Below are 23,408 nucleotides of genomic sequence, written 5' to 3'. Positions count from 1 at the left end.
ACCAATTCTTTCTTAGTGACCTCCTCGAAGGTCCATTTAGGTTGACATTTGGGGGGGTGGTCTTTTTGTCCATTAGTAAGGTGGTTTTAGATCTCCACTATGGTTGGAAGGGGTGGTCTTCATCTGTATTAGCAAGGTTTTAAATCTCCACTATGGTTGGAAGGGTGGCCAATGTGTCGAGGCCAGAGCAGGGTTGTGTTAGGGGTTACCAAAAATGATGGCATGTAATTGGACAAAAAGCCTTAGGATATTGAAGGGTTCAGGCTTGTCCTCATTGACTAAGGGTGTAGTAACCATTTCATTGGGGAGATGAAGCATCGTGGTTTTTCTTTACCAACTAACTAAGCAATTTAGTGGCCCCCACGATCCTTTCCCTTTAAAGGATAATGCATTATTTCATTGTACCTCTAGGGCTCATTGAAGCTGGTTCACAAGCCTAGGGTTAGGTAGTAGCATAGCGAGCATAGCTAATGGGATGAATCACATGGCATGGTGGAGAGAGAGAGAGAGAGAGAGAGAGAGAGAGAGAGAGAGAGAGAGAGAGAGAGAGAGAAATGCGATGTAGAGAGAGGAGACCAAAATTTCATGACTCAAATGATAAGATTGTATTAATTTTTTATCCTCCACCAAGTACATGCTTTTTATAGAGGCATAAGTCTTATCTTTAACTGAATCGCACACACAAATACAATGACACATGGCATGGGATATGACATCATTGCTTATACACACACTTACATAATATCTACCTTAGAAGTTGTTCACACATAAACACACACTAGTATACTCATAATGAGTGTTTACACATACTTTGGCTACATGCTTACACTTTGATTTTGACACCCGTACAATGATAAAAGGTAGGAGAACATATATTGTCTCCAATAAACCCCCCTACAATAGATGTTCTAATGCCTAGGAACTAATACAAAGTTGGATACACAAATGGTCTAATAAAGTGATACATATTTAAATACATGAGTGATCTAATAAAGCTATACTCCCATAGGTTATGGAAGATATGTGATATAAGAAATATCCCATCTATGATTCAACCTAGCGAGAGTCTATCTAGTAAGACATAGAAGGGAAGGGTTGGTGTGTTTTGCATGCATTCTCACCCAAAGTCCCTGTTGAATTCAAATCTCTTTATCTTGGGAGGTGTTGGTGTGTTTTGTTTGCATGCATTCTCACACCTAAGTCCCTATTGAATAAGTAACCATTCAAAGCTCTTGAGCTTGGGACTTAAGTTACACTTCCAAGAGGTTGTAGAGAAGATGTTTTTCCATTGTAATGTGGTATAAGAGATAGCCCATCTGTGATTCAGTCCCTAGTGAATAGATAACCATTCAAAGCCCTTGAGCTTGGGACTTAGGTTACACTTTGAAATGTTGCACAAGATGTTTTTTCCATTGTGATATTGTATAAGAGATACCACATCTGCGATTTAGTCCTTCCATAAGCTACCTAGGAGAATGTCTTTTTTGTGGTCTAGGTAGGTTGGTAACCTAGGTAGTGTGGATATCTCTTACTATCCACTTGGCACCCAACTTGTTAGCTATGCCTTTGATTTCGAATAATCCCAAACAACTAGCCTACTTTGGTAGGTAACATACACTTCATTCTACACTCTTGTGAGCTCTTTCTTGATAGTTTAAATTTATATCCTTAAGTAAAGTCAAATGCTCTATAAATCGAGTTAAAAAAGGATGCAAATTCTTAAAAAACGATTAGGTACTAATAACAATACAATCAACAAAGCTATATTAATAACATATCTTAATTATATTTCTACATAAAGAATATGCAATAGGAGCATTTCTTCTAGAATTACAAGTGTATGTACTTGTGCAATACACACACATTTATGTTGAGATAATGATGTTAGCATGCCTAGGATGAGCAAATGTGCACTAGAACATAAGTAAAAGAATGGAAATTGAATGGTTTAAAGGGGGTCCAATAGCATTGCAAGGGAATGGGAGAAGCCAATGAAGAAAAAGATCAAGTCTAAGTGGCACCAATGGGTGCAAGCTACTATGTAATCAATGGCCTATATTATGTAATCAATGGCCTATATTATGGCATAATAAATGAATGATCTATGTGATCTTTAATGTTCCTTTTGCATATGCATCATAGAGCTAGATCCTCTTTTCTTTACATGGTATCAAAGCCTGGGGATTTTAACAAGTAGCTACTCTAGTCCACACACTTTTCATTAGCCTAATTACACCATTAAGCTCACTAATCTCAAGCATTATCCACTCCTCCCTCAAGTGGTTGTGATTGCATAGCTCAATGTGCTCTACTCCCTCAACCATTTCTCTTCAAATGTTAGGAGTAGCTTTATCACATCAAGGCGCATTTGCCTACTAGAGGAAAACGCGTGATTTGACTTAGGAGGCCTGATTTTTGCATTACAACCCCTTTTTTTTTTAACAAAGAGTGGCATTTTCGCTCTACGTCAAATTGAGAAAAATCCTTCTGGGGTATTGTTATCCATACTATAAGAAAGCTACTCATCAAATTTTATGGTGATTGGTGCACCAAGCGAGTTGGGATGAGCTCTGTAATAGTCCACGCCTTCTAACGTTTTGTGTCCCAATTGAAGGAGTTCAACTCCACTTCTTGGCTTGGGGAGCTCCTCTTCATCAAGGGCAATAAGCACCTATTAAAAGCCCCATGAAATTTTTAAGTGGTATGTGTAATTTCATCCTCCAAGTCTAGCTTATGCTAATCACTATTTTAACTAATTATAGTAATCAAACAAGTGATTAAGCAAAATCAGGGCTTATAGAGTCCAAAATTGAGAAATTTATATTGCTTTTGGGATACGAAAACCTTCATTTGCACTAATTTCCTCTTCCCTTTCCAATTATCACTTAATAGCATAAATATCTCAACACAATCCTCACACTAAATGTGATTTGTTTGCCTGTTTGTAAAGCAGTTTTAGACACTGCCTCAATAGTCTTGAGGTAAGACCTTGCTAGTGAAACATCACTATGGCACCTACCATTGAAGTGGATAAATTTAACAGCCCCGGGTTCCACACTTGGCAATCCAAGCTTATGTACCTACTTTATGAGAAAAAACCTATGGGGGTTACTAAAAGGAAGGCAAGTTGAGGAAAGCTTAGGAGATCTTTACATAGAGAAAAATGAGAAAGCATTAGGCACAATTGCATTTGCACATTAGGTGATGAAGTCGTACATAATATCATGGGAATCACTAATGCTAAGGAAGCATGGGATGAGCTAGAGATGATATTTGGGGAAAAGTCTAAGCACTCTAAGGTTAAGCTACTCATACAACAATATAATCTTAAGCTTAAACCTAGTGATGACATGATGAGCCACATAAATAAGTACAAAAGTATTACGCAGCAACTCACTTCCATAGAGAAAAAGCTTGGAGAAGATGAAGCCAAAGCAATTCTATTAGCTAGTTGTGACATTGAAGGATGATATAGTGACCTTGTGGAGTACTTATCAAACATGGACAATCTCCCACTGCATGACATAGAGTCTTCTCTACTTGAGAAGGAAGCCAAACTAAAGAATGCAAGTGAACTTCTACATAAAATGTTGAGCGGGCCTTCTATTCAAGAGGAGGTAGATCAGTGGCATCAAGAGGACGAGGACAAGGAAGAGGACAATCACCATCAATGGCATCAAGGATGAGGAAAAGGAAGAGGACAAACACCATCAATGGCATCAAGGATGAGGAAAAGGAAGAGGACAAACATTATCAAGGACCACTTGTGACTATTGTGGCATGCAAGGCCACATAGAGAAGTTTTTTCAGAACAAGGGTAAGCCTCAATGTAATAACTGTAACAAATTTGGTCATGATGAATCAAATTGTTGGTTGGCAAATTATGTAAATGCCCAATCAAATGATGTAATTGATGTACCCCAAGATGTGTTATTTTAAAGCTTATAAGCTATAAGACTTAAGAGTCTATCTTGTAATCCTTTTCTTTGGTGACACCACAATGCTAAAGGCCTAAGTGGGCACTAAGGGGGGGATTCTCACCTCTCAAGTATGGTAATGACCATGCACACATCAAGGCGGGGTGTTGAAATAATGATGTTAGCATGCCTAGGATGAGCAAATATGCACTAGAGCATAAGTAAAAGAATGGAAATTGAATGGTTGTAAAGGGGGTCCAATAGCATTGCAAGGGAATGGGAGAAGCCAATGAAGAAAAAGATCAAGTCCAAGTGGCACCAATGGGTGCAAGCTACTATGTAAGCAATAACCTATATTATGGCATAAGAAATGAATGGTGTGTAAGATCTTTTTGCAAAAACATTGTTGTCCACAACTTGCAAACTCGTGTCTTCCTCACAACCAATATCAATGCTACACTCTCTCTACCTCCATAGCCATGGAAGCTCTATAGCCTTTTGCATATGCATCATAGAGCTAGATCCTCTTTTCTTTATAATTTACATAACCAAATAAACAATATCAGTGTTTCTATAATAATATCTTCAAATGCAATAGAGCTATAATGTTATAAACTTGTGAGTGTGTGTGTGTGTGTGTGTGTGTGCATGTGTGTGTACTTCTTTATTGAATTAAGTCACAAAAGCTAAACACGTCATAAGATTTAGAAGCTAAACACGTTATAAGATCCAAAGGTTTAAGCCATTCAATTTGAGTAAAGACACATGACTATGTTTTGAGTTTGTTCAAGCAAGTTAAAAAATTTTCTAGAGAGAGAGAGAGAGAGAGCGAGCACATCCTCTCTCAAAAGAACAATTCATAACTTACTTATAAATTTTAGGGTTCAACTACTCTTATGTTGATCATTCATTTCAATCATCCACCTCTCTCTCTCTCTCTCTCTCTCTCTCTCTCATTCATTCATACACACACACACACACACACACACTCACATGCATGCATGTTCCTCACACACACTCATGCACACATGTAGGAACATGCCCATGTAAACGCGCACACACACACACACCAGGGAACTCACATTCTATGCAATTTGATGGATCAATTTTGACACACACCCCATGTAAAGGAACTCGCATTCTATGCAATTTTATGGATCAATTTTCTAGAAATATTGAGATTTTCTTTTTCTTCAAAAATTGCAAGGTTTGGTCATTATCATGTGCATGATGTAAGGATGGCGATGACCACCGTGGTGGTGGTGGTGGTGGTGGTGGTGAGGGAGGGCATGTGATGAGGAGGCTTCACCAGGCGTGGTGGATCTTCTTGAAGATGTAGAGGGCCTCACGGATGGGGACGGAGAAGTCGTTCATGTAGCGGAGGGTCTCGGTGAGGTGCTGGAAGGTGACGTCGGAGGAAGGGTAGAGGAAGATTTCTTCGATGGCGGCGGGCCAATGCTGGAGCATCCATCGGTTGTAATCGCGCAGGAAGGTGCGGAGGTTATTGCAGAAGGCCTTGACATAGGCGGCCTGCCAGAGCTTGCACTGGCTGTGGCTGTTGCGATACTCCTGCAGCAGGCGGAGATACTCGGCGCCCCCCGTGTTCAGGGCGGCGCTGGCGTACCCCGGCAGCGCCTCCCCCCACCCTAAAATATCTTGGTAATATCGCTTCACCTTGTGTGGCAACCTGTTTACGGTATCTATGCTCAGATTCGCAGACGGCCTCCACAGCTGCAGGGCCAGCTGCTGCTGCGCCGCCGCCGCCGCCGCCGCCGCCGGGATATTCTCTAGCGCCGCGGCCTGCAGCTGCTCCCGCCTCCGTGTCTTACACGGGCTCCTCTGATGATGATCTCTTGCGTGCGGAGCGGCGCTGCCATTGCTTGCAGTGGCGAAGTTGGATTGCTGCTGCTGCTGCTGCTCGTCCATATCCGCCTCGTAAATGCTAATTTTCAACAAGAGAGCTAGAGAGCCTTTTACCAGCAGCCCTTCGTGAAGGGTCATGCCCCTCCTTCCCTCGTGAAGGGTCATGCCCCTCCTGCCCTCGCAAAAGGATGCCCCTTCCTCAAGCCCCACGTAAAGCCAAATGTTTTTCAGGTTTTCTATAAATACGCTTTAGATCTTCTGAATCATTAAAAAACAAAATCAATTAATTAATTAAATTAGGAGAGGAAGAGGGTAGAAGGTGGTTAGTTCATAAATTTGATGTGGACGACGTTTTCAAATTTGTGTGTATCCTCTTTTCTCTATGTTTTTTGTTTTTCGAGTCAGGGCCAGAACGAGACTCGAACACAGAGAAACTACTCTTTTGTCATTAGCTCTCTCTCTCTCTCTCTCTCTCTCTCTCTCTATTAGGACCCCAGATTATGCTTTGTCCTACACGGTGATGGACGCCAAGCTCTTGGGTGGTGACTTGGTTGACTTGAGTACCCATCTAGTCGAAGGTCTACCAGAGGGCTCTTCGCCAAAACTCGCATCCAACTAGGCCAAAAAGATGTGTCTATTGTGACTGGTGTGAACACTCCCCACTACAACATATCGGCCAGATACCGACTGTAGCACTGAGGATATCACACTTAGCAATTTTTAGGATTCATAGCGCCGAAGTCAGTAATAGCCTCAGTATCTGCCTCAGTGACGTACAGTCGATATAACAGAGTTGGTATTGGAGTCGGTATTCAAATTGCATTTTCAACTCTAACACCGACTTTAATACCAAGTTTGTTACCGACTTTAACACCAACTCTAATACCGACTTTAATATCGAGTCTGTTACCGACTTTAATATCAAGTCTGTTACACCGACTCTAACATCGACTCTGATACCGAGCTAAATACCGACTCTGTTAATTAAAAAAAATTTAGGCAGTGAGGGAGGATGGCCCCAGGGGGGACCATCCTCCCTCACTGCCCAGACGATCCTAGAATGGCTGTAATAACCATCTAAGGACATGTAAATATTTTGAACATGTTAAAAATACAATTATTGGAGACGAACACAAAAACATTGTATTGATCATCAATATTTACATTGAGTTTGGGATACAAAAAAGAAAGGGTTTAAGCCCTTAGGCATACAAAATAGTGATAAAACAAATGACCTGGTTGACACTAAACACATGACCCGGGTGACACTAATCTTCCTCGTTCACTAGCATCCTCCTCTTACGCTGATCTCCCATATCTTGCCCTTGCTCTTCGCATCTTCTTCCTGGTTGTCTTCATCAGAAGTGATTTCAACAGCTTCCAAGGGCCCATGAATATCCTCCTACAAAACAAAATCAAGCTAAGACTTGATGGAAGAACAAGAGACGACATCGTAAAGAGAAAGAGACTACGTACCTCCTCATCTCATGATTGAGGAGCTTGGTGACGAGGCACTTTATGCCTTTCCTTCTACCATACCCTCTCTCACGAGGAGTTGGCCTCACACCCAATATACTCAAACTACAAGATACACAAAGAAGATATTAATACATGTTATTATGCCATGTAAAAAAAACTTAGCATACAAGTTGAAAATACTTACGAAATCCTTGTTAAAGCTTGCCCAACCACCATTGCCAAGGTGAGAAGAGGAGCCCACCTCTAAGCACACTTTCACTAGCATCAAGTTGTTGCTTCCATTTTTCGGCCTCATGTCTAAACTCCCTCTTGATAATCTTCCACTCTTCTTTGTCTAGCCAATACAGCTTCCCTTTTCCCTCCCTATAAGCATCACGAGTCTCGGATCGATGATGGCTCATGAAATCCCCCATTCTTTTGTTCATGTAGGATGTGGAGAAATGGTCAGCCCACGGAGGCTCCACGGAGGGTACGAGAAACTCTCGATGAAGCGTGGAGATCACATAATCCTTTCTCCCCTTATCTTGCTTCCTCTAGGGGAGCATGACACTATGGCGAAAGGCCATGGCTGTCAAATCATGCATCCGGCACCCAAAACCTTCTTCCCATCCTCATTTTGGATGATGGTCCCCTCATCATCCCACAAGATATGAGTAGCCCTGTGGGGGAGATCTCTACGCGAGGTGCAAGAAGGGGTGCGGGTGGGTGTAACTTCAATAGATGGGGTGGTTGTAGATGGGCCTACAAAACCGACGAGAAAGTGTAGCCTGGGGTGTGTTTTGTACGAATGTGGAGACATGGGATCCACGATACCGAGAAGGTCATCGTAGGGGGGGGGGGTCGATGGCATCGGTGTCACCACAACATCCCCATGACCTCTGCTCTCGATGAGACACGAACGCTTCTGACCTAGAGGTCGAAGCTCACAAAGTGGATGCGAAAAGAGAAACTCCGAGCTCAAAAGCTGCTCTATGCTGTTGCTCGGGAGTCATGCATGCCATAAATGCTCGATACTCCTCAGTGAGAGGGACAGTCATGTGATCTAGACAAAACCACACGTGATTAGTAGACATGCTTGTGGCTTAGACAGGTGATTAGGCTCCATGCATGCATGTATGCGTGCATGCCTATGGGCATAAAGTCTAAGAATGGAGGCTAAGATATCCATGGCTCTATGCATGCATAGAGCCATAGGTATCCATGCCTCCATTCTTAGGCTCTATGCTGCATGCATAGAGCAATCATGCATGCATATGTCTCTATCCATGCATAGAGCCATGGACATCCATGCCTCCATTCTTAGGCTCCATACATGCATAGAGCCATGGACATGCATGCATCTTAGGCTCTATACATGCATAGAGCCATGGGCATGCATGCATGCCCATGGTCATAGTCATGACCATGCATAGAGCCATGGACATGCATGCATGCATAGAGCTATGCCTCTATGTTTAGGCCATGGGCCACTATGGACTTGAAAAAAATAAAAAAGAGCAAGAGAGAGGGTTTGGAGCATACCTTGGAGATTGGAGAGAGAGAGAGACGAAGCAAAAACCTATAAAACCATACACATAAAAAGCTTAGAAAAATCAAATCCAAATTCAAGGTGCTGAAGGGAGGCGAGAAGAAGGTGAAGGGCCCGTTTTTACTGGTACGCACGCGAAGGAGGTGGCGTAGGCCATGCGTCGCCGGACTGGCCGGCGGTTGCGAAGCCAGCAGAGCTGAGAGTAAGCAGTGAAAGGGGTGTGAAGGAGCCGCAAGGAGGGCGGCTGCTGCTGTAGAGTGGCTGGCGAAGAAGCCAAGGCGGCGACGGCTGGCGGGGTGTAGAAGTGAAGGTGACTGCAGCGAAGTGAAGGGCGGCGGCGGCTGCCCAGCTGTGGAAGAAAAGAAGGCAGCTGGCGGCGAAGAGGGCGGTGAAGGCTGCATTCTAAGCAATAATTGTGTTGTTTAACACTAATTGCTCTGTTAATCCAACAAAGGGAAAGTGTTCTTAAACACTAATAGTGTTATTAAACACTAATGATGAGTTAACACTAATTATATTATTTAACACTAATTACTCTATTAATCTAGCAAAGGGAAAGTGTTCTTAAACACTAATAGTGTTATTAAACACTAATAGTGTTATTAAACACTAATGGTGAGTTAATCACCAAAATAAGTGTCATTTGATACTAAAAATGTACTTTTTAGCACTAATTGTGTTTTATACACACTAATGGTGATATTAATCATCAACTAAAGTGTTGCTCAACACTAAGGTGTTCTTAACCATCAAAGGAGGAGGTCATTTACATTAAGAAGGCTCTTCTTCATCAACATGGAGGCTGGGCACACACCATAAGTGCCACATTCAAGTCTTCATCGACAAACCGCTTCTTCCAAAAAGAAATGGTGCAACCATGAACCAATTGTCTTCATCTCATAAGCTAAAGAGGTTGAAGAATTCTGGTTTTTTATTATAAAACTCAGATTTTTGAGTGTTCTTAAAGTTGGGCACATGTACATTAAGTGCTCATCTTCAATGTTTATGTGTATTACCCTTGAGGCTCTTATTTGTAAAAGACATAGGCATGCTACCCTTGAGGCTCTTATTTGTAAAAGACATAGGCATGCCATAAGCCATATGTTCTCGTTTCCCAAGCCCAAGGCGATTCATTTCGCTGCATATTCTGCATTTTCATCGTCCAAGATGAGTTGTAAGGTTAAGCATAGCATCCCTAAGTGCTCTACCTTGTTGGTTGTCATGATTTTAAGCATCTTTTGGCATTACTTTTGTAAGAGGCATTGGCAACATTATGAGCCATGTCCTCTCCTTCTTGAGCCAAAGATGATAAACCTTATTTGTTTGAGTATTTACCTCAACCAATTACTCATTAAGCTTGTAACTTCAAACCCTAAAGGGTATCATTTAACCAACATGCATAAAAGCTATTGTAATTGTGGAGTAGACACTGCCCTTGACCAATCCATAAGGCAAGTGGTAAGACCCTCCCTTTCCCTTTCCCATTTAAATCTACCTCATTACCCATGGAGGAGATATGGTATTCAAGGAAGCATCAAGCATGTTAGAGGAACATCTATAAGCAAACCATTTAAGCAAGGGTGGCAACCTTGTCATGATCATTGTGTGAGAATGGTCAAGGTGGAAAGCATATGGTGGAAGCAATGGCATGTACATCTAAAGCATGTCATCCACAAGAAGTCAAGCAAACACAAAGAGTGGGGTGCACCATCATTGAGGTGTACATCTTCATCGACAAACAAATAAAGACTTAGATGGCAACATTGTATTAGCCTCTAAGGCTCTAGGAACTCTTTTGTAAATCCTAGATAACCACACCTATATTCAAGCCTTATACGCCTAATGTTATAAAGGCATCCTATGGTCCAATACCACCTCTTCCATCCTTCCATAGTTGGTATTGAGGGGGGGTATTAAGGGACTAAGGTTATATAGAAGGGTGAGAGAAGGGTGTGAGTGTGAATGGACTTGAGGTCCACTTGTTCACCTATTTAAAGGTGAGGCCATGAGGCATTTTGTATGAGAGCAAGGCCTAGTTGTATGTATAAGCAACTTAATAAGCAAGATATTATTCTTGTACTTTTTGAGTCTCTCCTCTCCACACACTTGATCTAGCATGAGCACCACGTTTTCTCAACAAATCTGTCTAGCATTCCTGGACTTTCATAGAGTCAGGATATGATCGTCTTTGCCTTCGAAAATCTCATCAACTCCGCTACAACCCGAGAAAGCAGAGTGAGACTCGCTTGTCACTTTGAGGATCGATACTTTCCTAATCCAGTAGAGCGACGTCAGCATATGTGGTTCTCTGGAGGGCAAAGTATTAACGTCAATACCAATAAACGTCAAAGACTCAGATAGAATATCTCGCTAGCCATGATCTTAATAAGGCTAGGAGTTATTCATTATGTCCAACTCTATAATCATTCACCCCAGAATTTTAGAATTTCTTGCCGAATTTTTAGACTTCTCAGCCGCTTTATTCCTAGGAGCAGAATTATAGCACCATTATTAGTGATGAATTGTGTATATCATAGCATGTCTCCATCGCAGTATCGCCTTTTTATGCGTACGCGATTGAGGCAATGACTTTTGGAGCCGAGACGCTCTATGTATATATCAAAAACTTTTGATAATAAATGATGTTTTGCAAAAGATTCCAAATTGATTTCGTGGTGTGAATATTGGTTAATAAAATTATCAAAATGAATCTTGTTTTTAAGAATTATGATGGAATATTTAATTGTTTAAGAAATAAATCTCAAAAATTAAATAGTCATAAATCTGATGTGACGAAGTTAAGTTGACAAAAATCTCGTTTTGTCAAAATCATGAGGCGCGCGGCCCATGCTAGGCAGCCGGATCCTCTTACCGATGATGAAGAGTTAGATCTGGACGTTCGTAAAGCCCTGCACCGATCCCAACCTGGTCCATTCAAGGGTGAAGGGGAACAGTTAGGAGAAACAGTGGAAAAATGGATCGAGGCAATGGAAGAATATTTTGATGTAACCGGTTATAATGAGAGGAGTAAGATGGCTCTCACCAGATTAAAAATTATGGAAACGGCCAGGGTCGCATCATGGAGGAACCATTGCAAGACAAACCATCTCGACCGAAATACCCAGACTTGGTCAGATCTTAAGGCTTACCTCAGGAGGAAGAGGTTCTGTCCTCCAGGCTTCCTGGAAACCAAAATGAATGAGTTCTTGGAATTGAAGCAGGATATTCAGACAATTGAAGAATACCATCAGGCATTTGCCCTTCTCCTCAAATATTCTTCACTTTTGGATGAAGAGCAACTGATGGCCAGATTCATTCGAGGGATGAAGGAGCCATTGGACACTTTAGTGAAAAATGCCAAACCAGTCTCAATGGCAGAAGCTATTAGAATGGCAAAGGACTTTGCCAAGGCATTTGTTGTTAAGGTCTCGCTAAAGCCTGCACCCTCAAACTTTAAAAGGTTCCAAACCCCGGGAAGTGCTTCAAACTTTCCTCCCCCAAAGAGGCAGCAAGGCCCTAATCTCAAAATCAAGATGTGGAGAGATTCAAAAGTGAAGGAAGACCCTTCCCTCAGAACACTTTCTTAGGAGCCCCACCTTTTTCAAGGACTCAGAGGGATGAGCTTAGAAGTGGAACACGTGTTTTGGGTGTCAGGGTTTCAGTCACCATCTTAAAGACTACCCAACTCCTGCCATGTCAAGAGGACAGGGAAGTCAAGGACCCAGAGTGCAGAGACCAGCCCCTTCATATCAGTCTGTCTCGTCAAAATCAGGGCAATCCCAAGAGGACTCCAACTCAGCCATCTGCCTCTGTTCAGAGTAATCTTAGAACTCCCTCCCAGAACTGGGGTAACCAAAGAGCAAGAGTTCCGTCCCAATCTGCAGAAGCAGCCAGAACAGTTACGATAGCAGAAGTAGTGGAAGAGGAAAGAGGTCAGATTTATGCCGCAATTGAGAACCAAGGGCCAAATCATCAATTCTCTGTCATCCATACTCCAACTGAGTATTAGGGTAAGTCATTTAAGCTTTTGATTGATTCAGGCAATACTCATTCATTTATTTCCCCAAGATGCTTGCGTAAGCTAGTGTTAGAACAGAAATCAGGGAAACCTATGCAAATTGAATTGGCCAGTGGGAAGATTCTTTTCACTCATCATGAGACAGATCGTATTCAATTTAATCTAGATGGGGATGTAACTGACTGCTAGTTCAGAGTCCTACCTAGATGGGAATGTAACTGACTCCCAGTTCAGAGTCCTACCTTTGGGAGTTTTCGACAGAATCCTTGGAATGGATTGGCTCCATAAAAATCAAGCTGACATTCACTGTCACAATGGAACCATTTTCTTCCGTGACCTTCACGGGAACCAAGTTTAAGGAACTGGAATTTTCGGATCCCCAGATCTACAATTAGTAAAAGCTTCTAAGTTATTGAAAGGACTTAGAAAGAAGCAGCTCATTTATGTTCGAAAGGACTTAGAAAGAAGCAGCATGCTATGGTGGCAGGGAATCCAAGAAGTGGCTGTAAGATTCCTCCCTCCAGCTTTTGAGGTGTATAGGTGTACGAACCTCCCCTTCAGATCTTGTAATTATTCCCCTCTTTGAAATAAAAGAAAGATTCTATTTTACCCTCTTTTGACCTAGAGAGAGAAAATATCTAGAGAGAGGTAATCCAAAATTGAGATATTTTTGGATATAAAAATCCTCCTAGTGTCTAAAATGGTTTCCTCTGAAACAGAAATTCAAAAAGAACTTTCCAATGTGCATTTGGAATTAATTGAAAATAAGTATAAAGGACCTTAGCCTAAGGGTCTAGATTTTCAGAAATTTTTGGATTATGGTCCAATTAAGGTTCCTATGGGCCAATAGGATAAATCCAAGTGTGGGGAGGAGATAAATCTAATTTATAAAAGAGAAATACCCAAAAATGAGTAAATGTCCACTTAAGATGAAGAGTTGACTAAGTACAAGGTTTATTAGTAAAAAAACTATGAATATTACTAAAAAAATGAGATATTTTGGGTATAATGATTCAATTTTGACACCTTGGTAAGGAGAAGGGGGATCTTCAAGGAGGCACCTATTTCACATGTGTGGTGGAGTTTAAAACTCAAAAATATTGTGATATTTTTATCTCTCCTCTCTCCTAGATCAAACCAAATCAAAAGGGAGCCAAACTAGGTCCAAATCTTGTCCAAATTCAGCCAAACTGAACCTCAAAAATTCTAGAGGCCTCCCTCACCTATAAATAGATACTTAGTCCTTTGTTAAAAAAAATATGAGAACTATACCATGCCAGTATTATATTGTAATATAATGATATTTTTTATTATCCTCTACCCTAAAAATCCTCTACAAATTGGAGATATTGGAGTTTCTCTCTCTCTTCAATCTTCCTTGGAGTCTTCATCAACATACCAAACCAATTGATTGGTTGGGGGCCTCTACTTTGATTAAAGAATCAAGAAATCTAGGAGGTAAAGTGTGGTTTATGGTCTTTTTTTTTAAAAATCTCCAAATGTTTCTCTCTTCTTAACCCCTCTCAAGCTTGAGAAGCATTCAATTGAATGGCTTTTTAATACAATTGAAGTTCTTTAATGAATTGTAGTGATAAAACACATAAATTTCCATTTATGCTTAAAGTAAATATTTTTTTAAAGCATGTCTCTCTCTCCCCCAAAGAATGGTCATTCCTATGACCTATTCTATATTCAAATGATGCTTCTCTCATGAAGCAATTCTCTAATCTAAAAGTAATTTCTATGTTTGACAAATTAGAGGCCAAAGAAGTGGCTTTTTAATGCTTTTATGCTATTTATTTTATGGAAAAATTAGGAATCAAGTCCACAATTGGATAGTGATCCAATTAATGGTTATTCTATCATATGATATTACTAAACTTTATGTTTTCAAAATTATTGAATTATCAGTAATAGTAGCAGAGCGAAGCTATGGTAAAATTTTTGAAAAATTAACACATAAATCATTTTCATTCATAATATGAAAAGAGGACTTCCAACCATATTCTAGGATTAATCATCCTAGATTAATTGAATGATTCTCAATATAATAATGTAAAACTTGATTTTATGTTTATGCATAAATAGTTAATTAGAAAAAAGAGAAATTTTTGTAATTCATTTTTATGTTAAAAGAGTAATCCCCATGACAATGGAAATCCATGTATTCCAATGAAGTAAGAGAAAATTTGGGATGCTAAAATGATGTATATTTTATTTAAAAATTAAAGAAGAATTTTAGTTAAATTTATCTTTTTGTATAGATAAATTTAAATGATGAAAGAGGAATTTCCACCATATTGAAATTCAAATATTTAAATGAGAAAAGTGTAATTTTTAGCATATTGAAATTAATGGATATTTTATTTAAATTTAAATATGAGTTTTAGATAAATTTATTTTATCTATGAAAAATATTTAAATGGTAAAAGAGAAATTCCTATGACATTTGGAGTTCCATCATTTAGATGGGAAAAGAGAAACTCCTAGCATATTGAAATTAATGGGTATTTTATTTAAATTCAAAGATGAATTTTAGATAAATTTATTTTATCTATGGAAAATATTTAAATGGTAAAAGAGGAATTCCTATGACATTTGGAATTCCATCATTTAGATGGAAAAAGAGAAATTCCTACCATATTGAAATTAATGGGTATTTTATTTAAATTCAAAGATAAATTTTAGATAAATTTATTTTATCTATGAGAAATATTTAAATGGTAAAAGAGGAATTCCTATGACATTTGGAATTCCATCATTTAGATGGAAAAAGAGAAATTCATAGCGTATTGAATTAATGGGTATTTTATTATGAGAAATATTGATGATGATAGAGAAATTTCCATGACATTGGAATGCAAATAATTAAATGCAAAAAAAGAAGAATTCCCATGGTATTGGAGATCCAAGAAATTAAATGGAAAGAAGAGAAATTTTTAGTATAATTCAATTTATGATTATTTATCAAAAGTGGAAATATGGGTAGAATTGATTTCTGTAAATCCCATGAATTCTTTTATTCAAAAGAAGAATATTGAATATAATTCAATTAAGGAATTGAGAAGGAATTTAGAAATAGTCATTTGAGAAAAGGAACCTTTAATTAGGCCAAGCAATTGGTAGAAATTTAGAAAAATTCCCATTATCGGAATCAAACTAGAAAAAGCTACTAAATGGAAATAGCATGTGAAATGGATGTGATAAGATGTAAATAGGATGTGATAAGATGTGAATGGACGTAATAGGATGAAAATAGAATGTGATAAGATGTGATGTAATGGAAATGGATGTGGGTGTGTATGTGAAAGAATGGATGTGGATGTGTATGTGAAAGAATGGATGTGGGTGTGTATGTGAAAGAATGGATGTGTATGTGTATGTGGAAGAATGTATGTGGATGTGTATGTGAAAGGATGTGATGTCAATGTGAGTGAATGGATGAGATGTAATGTGATGTGAATCAGGATGTGAATGAATGAGATGTGATGTCATGTGAATCGGATGTAAATGAATGATATGGGATGTGAATGGATGAGATGTGATGTGATGTGAATGGATGAGATGAGATGTGATGTGAATCAGGATAAGAATAAATGAGATGAGATGTGAAATGAATGTGATGTGATGTAAATTGAGATAGATGTGAATGAATGATATGTGAATTGGGATAAGAATGAATGAGATGAGATGTGAAATGAATGTGATGATATGTGATGTAAATTGAGATAGATGTGAATGAATGATATGTGATGTAAATGAATGAGGTGTGATGGGATGTGAATATGGGTAGATGCGAGTGGATGAGATGTGATGAGGATAAATGAGGAAAGATGTGATGAGATGAAAAATGATGTGATTGGATGAGAATAGGAATACATATGAATTGGATATGGATTAAATAATGGATGAGAATAGGAATACATATGAATTGGATATGGATTAAGTAATGTGGACAGATGTGGAACAATGTGAAAGATGAGAGTTCATTATAGAAACTGTATTTATGACTTGTTTTAAAATGACTGTTTTATGTCAATAATGCGGGGGAAGCATTTTGATCATCTTGTGAATGAGGTCGTGGAGACCTAACTTGATAAAGTTACAACAGCTGACGGAGAGTCAACGGAGGATGTCTCACGTAGCAAGGTCGGCCGAGGTCTTGACCAACGATTTAAATGGTGAGCTTCCGGTACGGTGGATGAGGGAGACCAAGGAAGTATCCTATGAGTGAAGCGCTAGGTGACCTGCGAAGGATCCTAAAGGGTGCTGATCATACTACGGAGCTCGAGCTCTGGGTCACCGAAGATACCCACATGTGTGTCGGGAAAGATATTGGAACAAGGAGTAAGAGTTGTTTTCTAAAACCGGGCATGGATCTGGTTGATTGACCTTGCTGGTCCTCACAACGGATGAGTCCATGGCTCTTTTATATGGATCTATTGGTTGATCTTGCTGATCTTCAATGGAGATTCCATCTTGATTTTTATAAGTGAATATATTGTCGAGTACTATAAGCTAGGAACTCTCGAAAAGGCCCCTGAGGGACAGGTGGTGAGTATTCTAGTTGCCAATGATGCCATAGGTACACCGATGAAGGAATGATTGGAAATTAGGATTCAACCGGATATTTTGGAGGATTATGATTAGTGACACTATGGTTTCATTAAATGATTGTTTTAAAGACAGCTGAATCTGTGAAAAAAGCAATTTCATATTGGGTGTGTAAGTGGTGTGACTAGTTTTAAATTTCAAATTCCTAATTGGATCCCATCTCTACAGTGGTTGGGCGGTTGGCTAACCCATGGGACTGGATGGGGTTAGGCTGGACTGATGGATCCGTAAAATGAGACTCAATTCTGTTATAGTACGATAGATGAAGTAAATCCTGGATAGTAATTGTTCTATGGAAAAAGAATCAATGGCTGTGCCTCTCGATGGGGAAAAAAGCATTGGTTTCTATGATCCAAGTGTAAGTTTCTTCCTTGATCTGACCAAGTGACTCACAGGTTCGGTCGAATCAGTTTGGCTAGTGATGACCCTGACTACTTAGAGTACAAATATCCTGGAGGAATCGCTCGTGCTTTCCAGTAGGGGGAAGTTTTTCCGGGTTCGGTTTTTGAAGAACCAAGGGATTAGTCTCTTGTCCGGATATCCGTGGGCAAGGCCCCGAGTGAGGGATCCTGCCCCGTGCAAGAAGTGCTACTTCCGCTGCTAGCACCCCCGAATCCATTGCACGAAGGGGGCAAGGATCTTTCAGTGTGGCTAAGCTATCTGCACCTAGTTGAATTCGCTGCCTCTTATCACCGAAGTATTGGGATGAGCCCTTTCAAAGCTTTGTATGGACAAGACTGCCTAACACCATTAACTTGGTCCAACCCATTGATTAGGGTCGAGATGTCCAGACAGATGCTTGACGACATGGAGCAATAGATGCAGTCAATCCACAAAGATATAAAAGCTTCCTAGGATAGACAGAAATAGTATGTAGATAAGAAGAGGTCAGACAAAAAATTCGAAGAAGCAGATATGGTCTTCATTCGAGTACGCCCAAAAAGAAGTTCTCTATCTCTTGGGAAGTACAAGAAATTATCCCCCAGATACTGTGAGCCATATCTGATTACAAAGAAAGTAAGTGACTTAGCCTATGAACTTCTTCTGCCTCCTCATCTCAAAGTACATAATGTATTTCATGTTAGCCTACTTAAGAAGTATGTACCGAGCCCGAATCATGTGCTTAATGATGAACTCTTAACTTCTTTAACCCAAGGACTGGTGGAACTCCAACCTGAAGAAATCCTTGATGTTCAAGAAAAGGTTCTTAGGAACAGAAGTCTGAGAGAATTATTAGTCAAATGGAAGTTCTATCCTTTTGAAGATGCCACCTGGGAGAAAGAAGCCGAAATGATATGGGACTATCCCCAGTTTGCGAGACGAGGACATCTCGCGTTTTTCAAGTGGGAGAGGATGTACGATTCCTCCCCAGTCCCTCAACATGTCTAGTTTCTTCCCCTCAAGATGTCCAGTTTCTTCCCCTCAAGGTGTCCAGTTTCTTCCTCTGTAATCAATCCCCTTTTCAGAATAATAAAAGATCTTGTTTCTACCTGTTTTGGCCTAGAGAGAGAAAATATTCTAGAGAGAGATAGTTTAGTTTTTAGATATCTTTGGATGAAAAAATATTCTTTCTTATTAAAATAAATTCTCCCAAAACAGAAGTTTAAAAAGAAAAAGGTGCAGTAGAAATAAATTATAATCTGCTCAAAAGACCTTAGCCTAGGGGTCCAGATTTTTCGAAAATTTTGGATTAAGGTTTTGATGGGCCAATAAGATTAATCCAAATGTAGGGAGGAGATAAATTGAAGAATAAAAGAAAAACTCCCCAAAAATGAGTAAATGCTCACATAAGATGAAGAGTGGACTAAGGACCAAAGAAAACATTAAAAAATTAAATTTTTGACACCTCAGAGTGGGAATCTCCCCTCATGAAGGAGGCACCTTTTTTCTCATCATTACTCCCAATTTTAAATCAATTAAATGAGATATTTCATCTCTCCTCTCTCCTATTTAAGGTCTAGTTCTAAAAAGTAAGCTGAACTCACCCACCAAAAATGGTCAAAATTGACCAAATTGATCTCGAAAAATCTAGAATCAATTTGCTTGGTTTGAGGCTCACTTTTTCCTATAAATAGAAACCTCCCCCTTTGTAAAAGCTTAATGGTGTTTATACACTGTTACTCTACTACTACCCAGAGCCATTTACATTGAATTTTCTTGATAATTCAATTGTTTTTTGCTTAATCCTCTCCAAAGTAATTGGTGGCCACTCTTGCTTCAAACAAGAGTAGAACCCTCAATCCCTCAAGCCAAGGAAAGCCTACAACTCCATGTAAGCTAAAATTTTCTTACTTTTTAATTTGAAATCTATGGTTTTCTTGATTTTCTTAATTAAACTTTTTTTATTGTTTACTCTCTTGATTTCTAAAAATTGAGTAGATTAGAGTCCTATACATCTAGATTGGGTTAATTTAAGTTGAAATTAGAATGATAAAAATGAGAAATGGTCAGCCATACAAAGGAGGTTATGGCAAAATTTTCTAGAATTTTTTAGAAAAGAATATTCACCTATGAATATGCATGGATATCACTATACTAATTATTAAAATTAATTTTTAGGCATAGAAAGATGCATAATGGAAATTTTTTTATGATAAAAGTGTTATTTTCATTGAATTTAATTTCTATGCATAGAAAGATGCATAATGAAAATTTTTTAATTATAAAAGTGTTATTTTCATTGAATTTAATTTCTATGCATAAAAAGATGCATAATGGAAATTTTTTTTATTATAAAAGTGTTATTTTCATTGAATTTAATTTCTATGCATAGAAAAATGCATAATGGAAATTATTTTAATTTAAAAGTGTTATTTCTATTAAAATTGATTTTATGCATAAATAGATGCATAAAAGGATTTTCTTTCATATAAAAGTGTTATTCCCATTGAAGTTGATTTTTATGCATAAATAGATGCATAAAGAATTTTTATATCAAAATTAGATTTCTCTTTAATTCTATGTTTAATCTCTATGAGTATTTGATAAATGAATGAGTAAATACTCTAAGAGAGAAATTTCTATTGTTTTATATTCACGCAGATTGTAAAAAGAAAATTCAAGAAATCTATCGAGATCAAAATGTTCAGATAAATGATTAATTTATTTCTCATTGGAATTTGTAACTAATTTAGAAATCAGTTAAGTGAATATTCAAAGAAAGAAATTCAATAAATTAGTAAAACTGAATTAACAAACCTTTTTGAGAAAGATAGTTTAGGAAAAATCTTATCAGACTCGAACCTTGAATCAGACTATGAGACCAAGACCAAACTCTTTTATCAGTTCAAGGGAAGAAAATGTAACCAGTTCAAAAAAAAATACACTCAAATCAGACTATGACCAAGACCAAACTCTTTCGTCAGTTCGAGAAAAGAAGATGTGACCAGTTCAAAAAAATACACTTAAATCTCCCGCCAAATCTAAAACTAAGTTGAGACCCTGTGAATTGACCTGTGGATCAAGTTACAGAATTCGAGGAATTCTGTTATGGAATTCAGAATTACGATCAAGAAGTTTTGGGGATACTGATTTAAGATATACTCCTTGTATTCAAATGATTTAAGATATAATCCTTGTATTCAAATGATTTAAGATATACTCCTTGTATTCAAATGAAAATCAAACTGAAAACTTGTATAGAAACCTTGTTTTCTTAAAGGACTGTCTTATGCCAGAATGCTGGAGGGAGCATTTGGTATGTGTTTTTCTAAGGGAAGTTCGGTTGCAATAGCTGGCGGGGAGTGTTCAAAGGACAACTCACGCGGCAAAGCCTAGACGAGCCTCGGTATGGTTAAAATGGTGCACTTCCGTGTACGATGGACGAGGGCCGACAAAGCGGTTCTTGAGTGAAGTGTGAGGACACCTAAGGAGGATCCTAGAGGGTTTTGACCAGGCGATGCACGGGCTCGCGGTGCCTAGGACACCCATGCGTATGTCATGGAAGATATGTATGATGGACAAATGATTATTGTAATCTGTTACTGGATCTCGTTGTTTGCTGACCAACTGGTTTCAATGGAGAGTCCAGAGTGATTCTGTTTTTTGAGAAACAAGGGACTGGATGGATTTTTTTAGTTATGACATCTGTAAAACCAATAACTGTTTGTCAATGGATTGTTTTATAAGTTAAAGTTTTAAAGAGGAGTGTGTGCATATCTGTATTTGAAAGCAAAAGTTAAGTAAGGCATTCAATTATGGGTGGGTGAGTAATTGTTTGGTTCTACCGATTTCAGTGGTTGGGTGGTGGCCAAAACAACCCATGGACCGTAGGCTAGAATTAGTGGAGTTTTAATATTAAAATTGAAATAATAAGAATACGCTTAGAACTCGAGTAGTTAAATAAAAACCTGAAGACTTTCTCAAATGAATAGATCAACGGTTGTGCCTGATTTCGGTTAGGAAAAAAGCATTGATTTCTTCAAGTTAAGTCTGTAATAGTTTTCCTTCTATCTGGTTTAATCAGGTGAAGGATAGTTTAACCTCTTGACCCCGTTAGAAAATTTATTAAGAAAATAAAAAATGTGGAATCGTCCTCGTTTTTCGGGCAAGGAAAATTTTCTCGATTTCGGTTTCGGAATGACCACCAGATTAGTCTCGTGTCCGGACATTCATGGGAGAGGCCCCGAGTGGGAAACCCTGCCCTGCGCAAGAGGAAGCTACTTCCACTGCCAGTAACCGGGAATCCGGTGCGCGGAGGGGGCAGAGGGGTCTCACAAATGCTTCATGGACTTCCTCCGTGAGAGCAAGTTTCCAGAGGCCACACACTTGCACGTAATGTTCACTCGTGAGATCGATTGGATCTCCACACTCCGCCTCCATGAAGAATTATTTGTGGACACATTATCTTAGATGGACACCCACATTAAGCTGCACTCTGTCTCTTTGGCCACCCATGACAGATTGTGGGTGCCCTCTAACCTCCTAGAGTACATCAACCATAATGAAAGGCCCTTCCAAATGCGGCTCATAAGACTTGAAGCAATGGTAATAAAATCTAAACACTTCCTTAGAGCTTGACAAGAAGTAAGTATGCAAGCTCAACAAAGGTGCCATTGGCCATCACTTCCTATCATGGCTCGCCTGCTTTGTTTTCTTCCTTTCAGAAGGATAAGAGGTCGAAATGCCGCAACTGCACCTTGGAGGATTCATCCACGACAAGGAAGAGCCTCAAAGGGCAACGCACACAAGTGTAAGTGAAAGCCTGATCATAGCAAAATAATTTCTAGGAGGTGCGCTGGGGCTTGTAGAAAATCTGCACCGCTTTGAGGCCAATGGAAGTGGCATAGCAATTGAAGATGAAGATGACTCTGCCCCCCTTCTTGAGATAGAGATTGACTCACTATGTCCGGTTGTGGTAGGGAGGGAGCTTTTCATTTTTTTACATGACATTAAAAAGTCATGTGGCCTCCACATGGATGAGTGCTTGAGCATGCTCAAGGTGAAGGCAGAGTTCCCATTGGACGACTCTAACACAGGCAATATGGAGGAGAACCTCCTCCCACTCACAGACTCAGTGGAGGAGACGGTGGTCATTGCTCTCTAGAGGAAGCCAGGAATGCAGAGTAGGCAAATGTCACCGAGGAGGAGTTCCAAGCGGTGCAACTAAGTGTATCCCATGCAATTGTGCCTTGGACACCAACTCCAACACAAAATATCAACGAGTCCAAGTCCAACATTGACTTGGAGAGAAAGGCTGATGTAGACAAAGATGATAAGCAAGAGAGGGTGCTAGAGATGGACAGTTATGGTATGCGGGGAGGGGGAATGCAATCTAATATAGGACCATATCCGGCTCTTGCCCACTACATCAGACACCTCCCACCCAATGACGTTGTGATTATTCACAAAGAATTCACATCCAATGCCAGCTTCCCCCTTTTTGCATTTAAGACCTTCTCAAAGTAACTCTGCGTGGCCACTATTGGCCGGTGGGTTAGTTTTGTAATCCTAGTTAAAACGTCGTTAGTCATCATGACCACTTTTGGGA

General features: G+C 39.3%; 1 protein-coding gene across 1 annotated transcript; it reads right to left on the bottom strand.

The window, feature by feature from the left end:
- Positions 1 to 5,124: 5,124 nt before the first annotated feature.
- Positions 5,125 to 5,843, bottom strand: LOC147610934 (uncharacterized). The gene has a single exon (XM_086785312.1). The coding sequence runs from the start codon at positions 5,841 to 5,843 to the stop codon at positions 5,223 to 5,225; it is 621 nt and encodes a 206-aa protein (XP_086641438.1). The 3' UTR covers positions 5,125 to 5,222.
- Positions 5,844 to 23,408: the final 17,565 nt, after the last annotated feature.

Source organism: Cibotium barometz, chromosome 48 (genome assembly GCF_041138505.1).
Source record: "Cibotium barometz isolate CiBa-2024 chromosome 48, ASM4113850v1, whole genome shotgun sequence".
NCBI classification, from domain to species: Eukaryota; Viridiplantae; Streptophyta; class Polypodiopsida; order Cyatheales; family Cibotiaceae; genus Cibotium; species Cibotium barometz.
The sequence above is the reverse complement of the archived record's forward strand: the minus strand, read 5'-3'. Positions and strand labels throughout refer to the sequence as shown.

Excerpts from the sequence above, each read along its gene's own strand:
- LOC147610934 (XM_086785312.1), bottom strand. The coding sequence starts at position 5,843 with ATGGACGAGCAGCAGCAGCAGCAGCAATCCAACTTCGCCACTGCAAGC.